Below are 15,124 nucleotides of genomic sequence, written 5' to 3' on the forward strand. Positions count from 1 at the left end.
CTTCATCCACAATAAAAGAATATAAAAATAAAAATATCAAATGCACTTGAACACATCGGCACAGGAGACCGCTTCCTAAATAGAACCCCAGGCTGGGCGATGGTGGCGCACGTCTTTAATCCAAGCACTCAGGAGGCAGAGGCAGGTGGATCTCTGTGAGTTCGAGACCAGCCTGGTCTACAAGAGCTAGTTCCTGGGCAGGCTCCAAAGCCACAGAGAAACCCTGTCTCGAACTCAAAAAAAAAAAAAAAAAAAAAAAAGGCAGAAAATGTTTCTGTATCCCTTTTATATTTCATTTTCAACTCACATCTATATTAATACAATACAGATTAAATGAAAAATTGGTTGACTGATCAACAGATTGGCTATCAGAGGTAAAAGAAATGATCTGATTCATCAAGTATTCAGAGTTTTGAGAATTATTCTTTTACTTTGTAAATTGTGTGTGTGATGGTTTGGTGGTGGTACATCACTTTAATCTCAGCACTCAGGTGGCAGAGACAGACTGATCTTATGAGTTCAATGCCAGCCTGGTCTACAAAGTGAGTTCCAGGGTGGCCAGAGCTGTTACACAGATGTAGACAGAAGTTCTTCCCTACCCAGTCTTGCAATGATTCAGCCCCCCCCAAAAGAGCCTTATATTAAATCTAAACTGTTTGGCCTATTTCTCAGGCTTATTACTAACTAGCTCTTGCAACTTAAATTAACCTATAATTCTTATCTTTGTTTAGCCATGTGACTTGATACCTTTTCTTAGTAATTACATCTGTGTCCAGTTTGCAATTGTGTCTCTGCCTTTCCTCTTCACATAATTCTCCTAGTCTGGTCATTCTGCCTGTATTTACAGCCTGGCTACTGAACAACCAGCATTATATTAAACCAATATGAGTGACAAATCTTTACAATGTATACGAGAATTGTCCCCAGCATATCCACTTTTTTCCTTTTCAAAACAGAAACCTGAATCTAATCTCCTTTATTTAGCTTTTTCATAAACATTATCCATAACAACTTGTAACCAACAACATAAACAAAGTCAAACATCCATAATCCATTTTTGGAAATATGGACATACTTTTCTAGGCTATTTCTTTCTGATTGGGGGTGCTGGTAATTTGGGTGAAACCCTGAGAAAATTTAGAATTATGGTCAACTCCTGGCTGGATTATTCTGTGAGGCTGGATCACCTCAACCAGTCACCTTAAAGCTGTTCTAGAATATAGAACTCAGAGGAAACTGCAACAGAGGTACTCAGAGATATTGGATCATCTAGGCCATCTGCTCCTATCAGAGATTTTTCAGGGTGTCTTCCTCAATCAAACCTGATTTTTCAAAGCCAATAATGAATCAACAGCCTGTGTAAATAAAAGCAGAACCTCATTCCCAAAGTAATATATCTTTTGATGTGGGAGTCACCTCTGTGAACTTTATTCATTATCCATTAATGAATAAAGAAACTGAAGTGGCCTGTTGATAGGGCAGAACTTAGGTAGGCAGGGAAGATGGAACTGAATGCTGGGAGAAGGAAGGTGGGGAGAAAGACACCATGGATCTGTCACTGGAGATAGACGTGCTGAAACTTTGCTGGTAGGCCATGATCTCATGCCGATATACAGAGTAATAGAAATGAGTTAAATTAAGATGTAAGAGTTAGCCAATAATAAGCTAGAGCTAATGGGCCAAGTACTGATTTAACTAATACAGTTTCTGTGTTATTATTTCAGTTCTGGGCGTTTGGGATGAACAAGCAGCCCCTTCTCCAATAATCTTTTGACTTAAATTTTAAAGTAAAAATATGTTTAAAATATATAGGTTGGTTTAATCAAGCAGCATTTATAATTAAATGTCTTCTGTCAGCTTTTCCTCCCTCCTCAGCAGTCAAATAATTCAAAGACAACACAATAACATATAGTATCCTGACTCTCTGTGTTTTTTTCCATCTTTACATGTTTTTTTTCTATTATTCTACTTATTTTTAAGAACTTTCTGTATCCTTTTGTTTTCTCTCCAAAGCCTACATATATTTTTAAATACACTGTCAACTGTTTAGAGGTTTTTTTTTTCATCTGAATCTGTCTTTATTGTATATCTCTATTATTTTCTGACCACATGAGTCTTTAATCTTCTCAGTGACATGGCTAGCATTAAAGTGACAGCTTTGAAACTGGCTCAACCCCATTCCTTGGCTTCCTCAGACTCTAGATTCATGACGGAGGTACTAGTGGGAGCCACACTTATTGCCACAAATTGTGGAGTGTCTCCATCCCTTCCACCACCAAGAAGCATGCCAACTGGCTGCTCATAACACCATTTAAGTGTTTAGTAGCAGGGCCTCTTAAAAGAGCCATGCAGTTTTTGCTGCTAAAACTAAGTTAGGAAGCCTCTCTTAAAGAACTGTACCCCTTCTTGACTCTAGCAGAAACCACGCAAGAAACTGCTGCTACCAAGAAGCCCTGCTTGACTCTGTTCTTTTGTGTCTAGAATCCCTTCCCAAGTTCTCTCAAGTTTTATATTGATGTAGTTGCTGAACGTTGGGCACCATTTGTAGGTGGAAGTTCCTGTCCTGCCTGGTTCCACAGTTGTTCAGTCCCAATTAAATACACAAAGGCTTATATTAATTATAAACTGTTTGGCCTATTGCTCAGGCTTATTACTAACTAGCTCTTACAAGTTAAATTAACTCATAATTCTTATCTATGTTTAGTCAAGTGACTTGGTGCCTTTTCTCAGGAAGGCATTTTCATCTTGTTTCTTCTGTGTCTGACTGGTGACTGAATCTCTGCCTTTCATCTTCCCAGAGTTCCCTAATACTGTTGCCCCAGCCATACTTCCTGCCTGGCTACTGTCCAAACAGCATCTTTACAGTGTACAAGAGCATTATTCCACAGCACACAAAAAGAAACCTGTCTCAAAAAGTGTGTGTGTGTGTGTGCGTGTGTGTGTGTCCATCCTTTTATGAGCACCTTGTGCATGCAGGTGCTCACAGAGGCCAGGAAAGGAACATTAGGTCACTAGATCCAGAGCTACAGGTAGCCATAAACTACCTGATGAGTGTGCTGGGAGTTTCTTTACATGGGAGCCATAATTAATTTCCCTGTTCAATTGTCATTTTTAATATTCTAGAACACAAAATAGTTTACAAAGAAGGAGCATGATCTAAACACATTTATTAGTGTCAACTCCATAGAAAATAGACAGCAGAGAAAGTGCTGGACTCATATTAGGACATTATATGTACACCAGAAAAGTTAAAATGTAGAACTTGGAAAAATTTATATCTCATCATGGATTTACTAAGAATATAAGTGAAACATTAAGTCTTCCCTAGGATCAACAAGATGACTAAATGGTAAAGGAGTGTGTCACCAAGCTAGAGGACTTGAGTTTGAACCCCAGAACTCATGTGGCAGAAATAGAGCACTGCCTGCCATCAGTTTGTCCTCTGACCTCTGCATGCCACAAGCCTACCCACATAAACACACACATACACACATAGACAGTGGGGAAGACAGAGACAGGTACCAAGACAGGAAGAAGAGACACTAACTTACACAGGAAGTGTGTATGTGTGTGTTTATGTCAGTGATGTAGCCCACTGATAAGTGGACCATATTGTTATAAATGACCCCTTAACTTTACTATCCTTAAACAACATTATTTAAACTCATACACCCAAAAAGACAGGAAAGTAAGAAGGGGGAACTGGTTGGAATGAGAGAACTGATCAGTAGGATGAAGAAAATGGGGGTATACTAATGGAGGTAAATAAAGTCAAAAAATATTTAATGCACATAAAATGTCATAATGAAACTCATTAATATATAAATTAGTATGAGCAAATAAAATACATAAATGATTTAACTGAACAGCAAAATAATTAAAAAAAATAGATCCTGATTGAGTTTATCAACCCATCCTGTTGTGTATCTATTTTTTTCTGAAATGAAAGTTTCATCTAGGGAAAAGCTCATTAAGATCCAGAAGAAAATGAATCTTATCAGATTCAAGAAGTAAACAAAACTCTCAAGTGTCAGGAAGTTTCTGAAACTTGGAAGAATCATAAGATCCCAGCATCCAGGTTATATAAGCAGTAGTAATCATAAGGATTTATAAGGGAACTTCAGAGAGACGCAACACTCTTCACCAAGACTCAGTGATGGAGCTACTCTAGAATCACCTGTGTGTATGGAAGCAAGAACTCATGCTCTTGTAAGTGTCCATAGAAATTCACTACTTCACTAAGCTAAATTTGGGTGGAATCATTCCTTCAGTCTCTCTTTGTTACCATATCTGGAGTAAATAGTTGTTCCTTCACAACTCTCTAGGAAATGTCAATACCACCATGCTTATTGGCTTCTCAATTTAGTAGTTAATTGTAATATACTTCAAATAAAAAATGTTCAGTAGACATTTAGTCATTAGCATCACTATAAAAATTCTCATTTTCAGTAGTAGTTGTTGATAAAACTTGTAATTGGTATTTATTTTCTCAACAGAAATCAGGTTTGGTGGTGACAATGAAGTAGAATTAGGAAGTCCCACAAAAGCCAGGAAGTTGAATGTATCTATCTTGGATTGGTGTCTTCACATCATTTTGTTCCATAGTAAGCTCGATGAACACCCAGTATCCTGCATGCATGCACAAGATTATCACAGTCTTCATCTTTGAATTTATCCACAATCTAAATTGGTTTCTGGCCCAGTGGGACACAGCATCATAACAAACCACTATACATCAAGCTCCACTTATGGTCCCATCTCTTGACACAACCTTTAGAAGTACTGGTTTTTCTGGTTGAAGAAGTCCTTGCTTGCTTAATTTTAAAGGGATCTGCAACAATTAAACAAGTATAAGAAGTAGTCAATGAAGAGACACCAACCACAAATACAGAGATGAGACACAAAAATGCCAAAGTACTTTACAAGCACACAAAAACGACTTTTACCTCCAGTGTCCTTCCTTAGGTGCTACCTACCCTTTTGGAGACAGGGTTTCTCACTGGCCTGGAATGCACAAATTATATAGTTTGGGCTACTTAGTGAGCTCCTGGAATCTACTGGTCTCTGTCTCCTTGGTTCTGGGATTTTCAGTGCATGTCAACATACCTAGTTGGTAATAGGTGTTGTTTGGTTGTTTGATTGGTTGGTTGGTTGGTTGGTTGGTTGGTTGGTTGGTTGGTTGGTTGGTTGGTGGCTAAGTTTTTTTAGTTGCTATGTTGGGAGGTGTTTGGTTGTTTGTTTGCTTGATTGCTTTGTTTGCTATGTTTTTCATGGGATGTGGGGATTAAGCTTAAGTACACATGCTTTCAAGGAAAGAATCATTCTGATTGGTCTATCTCCTGCATTTAGACAATCTTTATACTTAGGTCTTTATTTTTTTAAAAAAAGATAACAATTCTAAAACTGAAATACATAAACTCTCCAATAAATACTGCAAAGAAATTCCTTGGATAAATAGATCAGTATAGTTCTCTACAAATCAATAGCCCAGTTAAAAAGATAAACTCCCATAAAACATAAAACTTACTGAAAAAGCACACTGACCTGAGTTTCCTTACAAGGTTGGAAGGAGAAGTTCTGCAGGATGCTGACAAGAGCAATTTTCATGTTCATGAGAGCAAATCTCATGCCAATGCAATTCCTGGGTCCATCCCCAAAGGGCAGATAGGTGTAGGGATTAATGTTGTTCTCGTTCTTCTTGCTGAACCTGGTTCCACAGGAGTAGAGGAAGACAAGTTAACAAAGTATAAAACCCACAATAGTCACTTACTTGATATTTTTAGATACCCATCAGAAACAGGAAGCTTTTCTGATCTGGTTGTGAAAATTTTAGTGCTACTTTTACAGTTTCTTGCTTGTTTGTAATATATTGTGATTATTTTCCCCTTCCACATTAACTTCTTGTATAATCTCCCCAACTCTATTCACGTTCTTTACAACTTGTCCCCTTCCTATTTCCATGTCTTTTTGTGAGAGTCTTTCACAGGAAGTCACAAACGTTGTATGTTCGTAATGGGGATGGCCATGTTCTGGCCAGAAGACATTTAACACTCCTCCCTCATTCTTTAGCTCCTCATCTTTCCATCCCTTCTTCCACAGTGTTCTCTGAGCCTTGGAGTAGGAGATATGCCACAGGGATTATACAAGTTACAAGTCTTCCCTCTTGTTTCTCCATGGAGGAGCTTGTAGTCATATTGAGATGAGGTGAATGCTGTTTAATAGAATTTTTTTCTTTAAACATGATTGTTGCATCTAGTGTGATATGTTCATTCTCTGAGACATAAGAAATAAGACCAAGTGAAGAAAAGTATCTTATTGGCTAAATTAATAGTCATAGAAGTGGGAGGATAAAATAGTCATCACTACTGTGTAGCATGAACAATAAAAGCCCAGAGACAGATATTGGGTTCAACCTGAAGATCATAAAAGTAAAGCAGCCAGACACTGGAGAAGTCTTATCTCTACCAAAGCTGGGCGACTACAGACTGAGTCCTGAACCTCTGTTTTCTCCTTTCTTATATTCCCCTCTAGGACTGGGATTAAAGGCATGTGACTCCCTCATAGTGGGATTAAAGGTGTGAACATCACCACCTGGATCTGTTTCTGCATTGATCTTGTGTAGCCCAGGATGGCCATGAACATTCAGAGATCCACCTGCCTCTGTCTCCCAAATCGTGGGATTAAAGATGTGTGCAACCACTGCCTGGCCTGTATGGCTGACTAGTATTACTGTTTTGTGTACAGAAAATATACAATGAAATATCACTACACTACTGAAATTGTTTTCCTTACTCTTTCTTCTCACTGTTATTCTTTTTTCTCTTCTCCATTATTCTTTTTTCTTCTTTCTTCCTCTTATTTATTCCCTTATTGCTTTACCTTCCCTTTCTCTCTACTCTTCTCCATCTCTCTGTTCTTTCCTACTTCCCATCCTCCCTTCCTCTACCATTCTCTTCACTTCCTCTTTACCCTCCCTCCTTTTTTCTTTCCTTCTCTTTCTTTTCCTTCCCTCTTCCTTATGTCCCTACTAGCCTCCCTTTACTTTCCCTCCTGTTCCTTCTTCTTCTTCCTGCACTTCCCTTTCTTCTTCACTGAATATTTTAAGTCAGATAATTTACAAAGACATACAATGCTACTATAGCATGATATTTCCATTAATTTATTTATCTGTGTTTTCTTTTGGGTATAAAATCTGATAGGGTAGATAACCTATTCAAAATAGATAACATAAGCCGGGCGGTGGTGGCGCACGCCTTTAATCCCAGCACTCGGGAGGCAGAGGCAGGCGGATCTTTGTGAGTTCGAGACCAGCCTGGTCTACAAGAGCTAGTTCCAGGACAGGCTCCAAAACCACAGAGAAACACTGTCTCGAAAAAACAAAAAACAAAACAAAAAAAAACCAAAATAGATAACATATAAATGATATCTAAGAGAAAATTTGTTGGTTCCTAGAAAAAAGCAGCAATTGCAATGTGACTTTGTGTTTTAAGCTGTTTTTTCAATATTTGGAAAATTTTTGAGTCTATAAGTGTATTATATTTCCAAAAGCATAATGATGGTTGTGGAGGTGTGTGAATAAACACCACACATGAATGAATGGTTGCTGGTCACACTGAATTCTATTGAGAGTGCTACGGATATTGATTTGTTTTGATTTCAGAAATTTGATGACTATTTTATTCATCAAGTTCCACTAATATAAACATATTCAAAAGTCTAGATTAAAGACAGAGATTGAAAAATATTATAAAGGAAACAGACAAAAAAGCTCTAGCTTTAAATTTCTTCATCTAGCAGAAATGATACTTGGAAAATTATTTATTGATATTTTTAATGTGATAGGAAATTGTTAGTACTCAAGAGTGCTAATATAGCACAGTTGGAAAAGAAAGTATTTGGACTCACAGAATAGGATTGAGTTCAGATCCCCATAAACTAGGTAAAATTATAATTTAGGAACATTAATGAACATTTCAATCTATATTAGAATACAGACCACAGAGATAGGCAGATCTGTCAACTTCATTGGCTAATCAGTATCAATGAACTGCATCTTATGTGAGAAAGACCCACCAATTAGATCTCTGGTATATACTACACACCACATACACACACACACACACATACACACACACACACACACACACACACACACACACACACCAGAGAGATCAAGAGAGAGAGAAACAAAATTCACATATGTGAGTACACACATATATGAATAAATTTATACTTGTACACACAGACACACAAATACACACATACAAACACACAAAAACACTATGACCTAATAAACTGTATTGCCTATCCTTTATTTCTTCTATATAATTTTGTCTTCAAAATTTTTTATTTTAAAACAATTGCTTTTCATTTTATTTATCAATCCCAGTTTCTACTTCCTCTCCTCCCCCATCCACACCTCAAAGAATGGTTTTCCCATGGGGAGCCAACAAAGTTTGGCATATCAGTCTGAGGCATAACCAAAGCCTTCCCCCTATATCTAGGTTAAGCAAGGAATCCCTCCAAAGAGAATGGGTTTCAAAAAGTCAGTTCCAGCACTAGAGATAAGTCCTGATCTCACTGGCAGTGAACCCATAGACATCCCCAGCCTCACAACTATCACCCACATTCAGAGAACCCTGGGAGAGATACACATGGATTCCCCTGGAAGGGGAAATAGACAAGATCTCCTGAGAAAACTGGGAGCATGGAAATGGAGAAGGGAAGAGGGAAGAGAAGGGAAGGGGGAAGGGAATGGGAGAGATGGGGGAGGACAACATGAGAGAGTGGGATGGCTGAGATGGGGGAAGGACAGAGAGGGAGAGAAAGGAAAGAGATATCCTGATTGAGGGAGCCATGGTGGGGTTAGCAAGAAACCTGGCACAACGTAAATACCCAGGAATCCACAAGGATGACCCCAGATAAGACCCTAAGCAACAGTGGAGAGGATGCCTAAACTAGCCTACTGTAATACTGATAATTACTTTAATTGAAATTATAGAACCTTCATCCAGTAACTGATGGAAACAGAAGCAGAGATACACAGCTAAGCACTGGGCTGAGCTCCCAGAGTCCAGTAGAAGAGAGGGAGAAATGATAATATGAAAAAAGGGGTCAAGACATGATGGGGATAGCCAAAGAAACATCTGACCTGAGCTAGTGGAGCCCACTGAAGATGAGTGCTGAAGATGTTGGTTTGTACACAGTACCTTAGTGAATTTGTCAGATATTTTCTGTTGTAGATATTGATCAACATATTCATTGATCAGTGTTTGAGGTAGTTCCACATACACAGTAAACACAGACTGTCTCATTATTAAATGAATATAATAACAGCAGCACAGTCAATCTTCTGTGTGCCACAAAACTATAGGAGGTGTAATTACTGAGACTGGAAGGAACACAGAAGCCATCTAGTCTAGAAGACAGAAGAACTGATGAGCTCTGGTTAGCTTCTTCAGCAAGTACTGTATGTAGACTTAATTATATCTAAATGATACATCATGGCCAAAAACATAAGGTGTCAGAAATCAATCAGGAGGTGCATAATTAGAAGCAATGTCTGTCTAGATCCTAAGCCTCTGCCCTAGAAACACTATTCTTTATTTTGCTTGCCAAGAAAACAATTAGACTGTAGACTGTGACTAAAGCCTGACCTTGCCTCTGGTTTCCTAGAAGAGCCTGCTTGAGAAGAAGGATGCCTCAGACTTCTAGACAGCAGGCCACATGGCTTTGGAAAATTCACATAGTGTAAGAGAGTGTCCAGGACAACATCCACAGATAAGAATGGAAGGATCTGTCCTCAGTAGAGCTGCTCAAACAAGGCCCTCGGATTACATCATCACAGTCACACTGGAGGACCCAGGAGTCAAAGCCTAGTTAAATGGAAAATGTAAATACTCCTTAAAGGTTATAGGAGCAGTTAAAGGAAACAGCAAAAAAAAAACCTAGGAATGAAAAGCCTAATCCATTAAAATAAGGTAGTGCTGAGGACATTGTGACAGATGCTACTCTCGTCTTAAAAGTTTGTATAGGTATATAGGTGAATAGATAGATAGATAGATGATAAGTAAACACAGACAGACTGCTCTTGCTACTTGTGTGTTTTCAACACCAAGAGACAGCACGTCATGCTTGGACTAGTCCAGTTCTGGGTAGTTTATCTTTCCCCACGTCCCTGTACCTTTCAGGGTGGAACTCCTCAGGTTCTGGCCAGTACTTTGGGTCTTTGTGAAGAACAAGAATTGGTACTATCACCACAGTCCTTTTGGGAATGGGAACCCCATTAACTTCCACATCTGTCTTACAGACCCTTTCTAGTCTTCCAGCAATTGGATATAATCTGAGAGTTTCATTTATCACCATGTCCAGATACTCCATCTGGACCAGGGCGTCATAGGTGGGGGGTGCCTGCAAAGAGGGAAAGAGATTTTAGTAAGTTACGGCTTTGAACTACCTCTCATCTGTGGAGAACTATTAGCAGGTTACACTGCCAAAGAAAAACTCCCACTGATGCAAGATTTTAGCATTTACAAATCATTTTAATAACTAAACTTCAACCTGCTCAATATACCTATAAGAAATGTTGGGTAATTATGAAATACTGGAAGACTTTGTGACAATCCAGAATTCAGGACCTAAAATCCTCGGTATTGCTATATACAACTTTTTCCTTCTTATGGTGAGGAACCATAACCAGCAGATCATGATAATTAGAGTCAACAACAACTTGAGATGCTTAGAGTTACCTTTCCACAGAGAGACCCCACACATGTACTTGAAAGTAAATAAGCACAGGAAGAAGGAAAACCCTATTGTTCTTATTTGAAAATATCCCATGTGGTCAATCTTTTGATTATATATCACACTTGGAAGCTTCAAATAGGATAAAATTTTAAATGATCTGGGGAGATACTAGTCTCTACTCTATTAAAGGACAAAAGACAGATAGAGTCATTGCTATCAAAATGGTCCATTCCAACCCTGGTATAAAAGTCACAATGAGAACAGGATCCATCACTGAGCTCTATTCTCTGTGGCTGGTTCATTCTGGTGGCTGTTCCTTCAGGGCTTGCCTGTGAACTCTGAAGAAAATGATAAACCAGACAGACTACCACCGCACAGACCACATAACCTCACACCCTGGTGCGGGAGAATTGTCTGTAATCTGTCAATCATGTTTTAAATAAACGCTGATTGGCTAGGCAGAAAATATAGGTGGGAAAACCAGACAGGAAGTATAAATGATGTAATGAGAACAGGAGGATTCTGGGAAGGAGGAAGTTGATTCCTCCCACTCCTGCCCAGACCACCACCGAAGCAGCAGGATGTGATCAGCCCCACTGAATAAAGGTACTAAGCCACATAGCTAACATAGATCAGAAAAATGGGTTAATCAAGATGTGAGAGTTAGCCAATGAGAGACTAGAGCTAATGGGCCAATCAGCTTATAATTTATGGAGACCTATGTGTGATTTTCTTTGGTCCTCAACAGTTGTGGGGTACCAGGCAGGATAGAAACACAAACAAGCAGGCCCCTGTTCATGTTACAACACCCCACAGCTTCCCAGTTTGGGCAGAATTGTAAAGACTAATATAGGGAACATTTGACTATTACTTTATGGGAGCTTTGAACAGATGATAATGATGGGTTAAGAGTTTGACTCAGGCCACCTATGAGTGGAGAGAGATGTGTGGGGCAGAGCTAAATCAGTCTGCCTAGCCAGGCAAGGTCAGTCACAGTCAGACAACAGCAGGCAACAGCACACCCTACAATATCAGCAGAGCTACACAGACATTTGAGTAACCAATGTTCACACTTCCATGCCACTGTGATTTTGAGGCTGTTTCTTAGGTTTTGATGGCATATAATAGATAAAGATGTGCCAACATTCATCTACAAAGACATTATTTTCCTAAAAGCAGAATCCAATGCCTGTTTCCCATCAATATCTCTTTCCAGAACCTTCTTACACAAAGGTGGTGACAGGATCAATGCTTATCACTATTGAAAAATTCTCACTGGACGTGATTAGTGTCAATGCATCTCCTCTTCCCTTCCTCCCTCTCCAGACCAATCCTCTCACCTTATTGGGCAGAGCTGCATCAATTTCATCCTGCAGTTTCTTCTGGACATCAGGATGAGTGGCCAGTAAATACAAAGCAAAGGAAAGAGCACTGCTAGTGGTCTCATAGCCGGCAAAAATAAATATAACTGACTGAGCCACAATCTCCAGATCGGACAAAGCTAATGGGAAAGGAAATACGTTTTATTTTATATCTCATTCGTGTGTGAGTGTGCATGTGTATGTGTGTGTGTGTGCGTGTGTGCGTGCGTGCGTGTGTGTGTGTGTGTGTGTGTGTGTGAAAGGGTATACCACGGTATTCTTGTTAGGGTCAGAAGACAACTTGCAAGATTGAGTTCTATCCTTGCAACATTTGGGTCCTGGGGTTTGAACTCAGGTCTTTGACTTGGTATCAAGTACCTTTATCTGCTGACCTATATTGAGGGCCCAATAGATACATTTTAGGAAAAGGAGAACAGTATTAAGAAATTTATTATTTGGATAAAAAAATAAATATTCCAAATCCCTGAAAAGATGATGGGAAAGCAATTCAGGGTCACAGTGGCCATGGTTTTCATTCTCACAATCAGTCTGACAAGGGATTGAAATGAGAAGGTCACTTTTGTCAAGTTTCCTAAGGTCTACACTCCTCTTGACTATCTGTCCCTCATTCTGACATCCTCAACACCTCCACCACTGAACCATATCAAGAGGAAGAATTTCTGTCTGTTATACAGTTTCTTCGGTATGCCCTGTAAATAGTTAGAAGTATACCTTGTTTGTTCGATTTTTATTTTGTCTCTTTGTGAGAACTGAAATCATAAATGCTCATTTACTGGAAAGCCGGTATGGTATATTTTAACTTACAATCTGTACAATTTTTATTTATTTTATTAAGTTTCAGTTTATTTGCATGTGTATGAATGCATGTGTGCGCTCCTGCACATGGTGTATACAGGTAGGCCATGAACATGGGTGTGCAGGTGTGTATGGACATAGACTCAGGGCAGGATTTCTGGTGTCTTCCTCCATTATTCTGTGTGTCATTGCTTTGGGACAGAGTTTCCTACTGAACTAGAAGCTCATCATTTCGGCTAGTTCAGCAGGATACTGAACTCTGTGTCCTCCTGTCTTTACCCTCTGTTTCTGAGCATATTCAGGAACTTGCAGCCATGCCCAGCTTTTTATGTGGGTGCTGTGCATTCAGACTAAAGTCTTCATGTTTACACAGTAAGTGCTCTTACGCACTGAGCCATTGCCCCAGCCCTAGGAAATCTACTTCATATAAGCAAAATAAATGGTACTTCCTTAAGGAAAATAATTATTCTGCCCAAAACTTAGCTTGTAACATTTTGAGTGACTATGAAATAGAAATGTTTGAGTGCATGGGACATTAGCAGACCTATGAAGTATATAGGTATTAAAGAAACTGAGGCAATGATATTAAAATTACTCAAAGTAGGCCATGGTGGCACACGCCTTTAATCCCAGCACTTGGGAGGCAGAGGTAAGCAGATCTCTGTGAATTCGAGGCCAGCCTGGTTTACAAGACCTAGTTCCAGGACAGGCTCAAAAGCCACAGAGAAACCTTGCCTCAGAATAACTAATAAGTAAATAAAAGCACAAGATAAAATTACTCAAAGTGAGGTCTATGAACCGGTAGCAACATTTTGGAGGTTCTCAGTAGTGTAGCATCTCAAACCCACCCCATATCTCCCTGGTCAGTGTCTGAACTTTCATAAACTGTGGTGTTAACATGCATAATCCATTGGGCAAACAAGTATTACGAATCTTCAAAATGCAATTTAGAAGTTAGAAAAGCTACAGAGAAAAAAGAATAGCTACAGAGTACTGAATGATGGGCTGGAGAAATGACTGAGTCTGTTAAGAATGTAGGTTGTAGCTGAGTGGTAGTGGTACATCCCTTTAATTCCAGCACTCAGGAGGCAGAGGCAGGTGTATCTCTGAGTTTGAGGGTCTATAATGCAAGTTCCAATACAGCCAGGGACACACAGAGGAACCCCTATTTTAAAAAAAAACAGGAATGCAGGCTTCTCTTCTCCTGCAGAGCACCTGAGTTCAGTTGTGGGCAGCCCACAACCACCCTTCACCTAAGCACCAGGGGATCTGATCACCTCCTCTGGCCTCCACAGGAACTTTTACTCATCCATTCACACAGACATACACCCATACACAGAAGCAAGTTAGAAAATAATTCTTTTATTTAAAGGGCAATGACTAGCAATATTCTAGTAAATGGATCCTCATTAGAGAATTTTTTAAATCTCAAACGAAAGAAACATCAATTCCACATAAATTGCATCTCTGGAGTGCTGTACCTTGATGCTTCAAACTGCAGCCCTGTTATCCAAGACCCAAAGTTTTGACTAAGGCTGAATGTACGCCAAGCAGGACCTCCCTTATGTGTGTGCTCCTTATTTACATGGTTCTTCTTTACAGGGCAGGGATTACAACAGGGAGTTGCATGCACAATGACTCATGCTATCTTCCCACAAAGTACAAACTAGCCAGTCAAGTATAAACCTGCCCACTGTCATCGGGCATGAATCATATGCCATGGACAAGACCAACAAGGAGTCCTATTTATAACTGTGAGCTTTCAGTGATAATATGAGCATGTAGGTTCAATGCTCATAACAAACACACTACTATTCCATTGATGAGTATTAAAAACGGGAAAGTATAGTGGTACAGCAAGATGTCTCAACAGGGGAAGGGACTGCTGCCAAGCCTGATGAACTGAGTTTCATCCCCAGAACCAAAAGGATGGAAGGTGAAAACAGAATTGGGCAAGTTGTCCTCTGACCCTCATATGCACACCATTGCATGTGCATGCCTGCGTACACACACAAACAAAATAAGTGATTTTCTAAAATTTATTCAAAAAAAAAAGAACAGGAGGGGCTGGAGAGATGGCTCAGAGGTTAAGAGCACTGACTGCTCTTCCAGAGGTTCTAAGTTCAATTCCCAGCAACCACATGGTGGCTTACAGCCATCTATAATGAGACCTGGCACCCCCTTCTGGTTTGCAGGCACAC

The 15,124-nt window shown here is 39.5% G+C and overlaps 1 protein-coding gene across 1 annotated transcript in view; it reads right to left on the minus strand.

Annotated features, from left to right (window-relative positions):
* Positions 1–4,452: 4,452 nt before the first annotated feature.
* Positions 4,453–15,124, minus strand: part of LOC101996747 (cytochrome P450 3A9) — a 38,894-nt gene continuing 28,222 nt past the window's right edge. The window contains exons 11-14 of the mRNA XM_005367063.1: positions 12,087–12,247; positions 10,184–10,410; positions 5,545–5,707; positions 4,453–4,831 (exon numbers count right to left, since the gene is read on the minus strand). Coding sequence (XP_005367120.1) covers positions 4,736–4,831; positions 5,545–5,707; positions 10,184–10,410; positions 12,087–12,247 — 647 coding nt within the window. The 3' untranslated portion in view covers positions 4,453–4,735. The remainder of the gene's footprint in view (positions 4,832–5,544; positions 5,708–10,183; positions 10,411–12,086; positions 12,248–15,124) is intronic.

Source organism: Microtus ochrogaster, unplaced genomic scaffold (assembly GCF_000317375.1).
Source record: "Microtus ochrogaster isolate Prairie Vole_2 unplaced genomic scaffold, MicOch1.0 UNK16, whole genome shotgun sequence".
NCBI classification, from domain to species: domain Eukaryota; kingdom Metazoa; phylum Chordata; class Mammalia; order Rodentia; family Cricetidae; genus Microtus; species Microtus ochrogaster.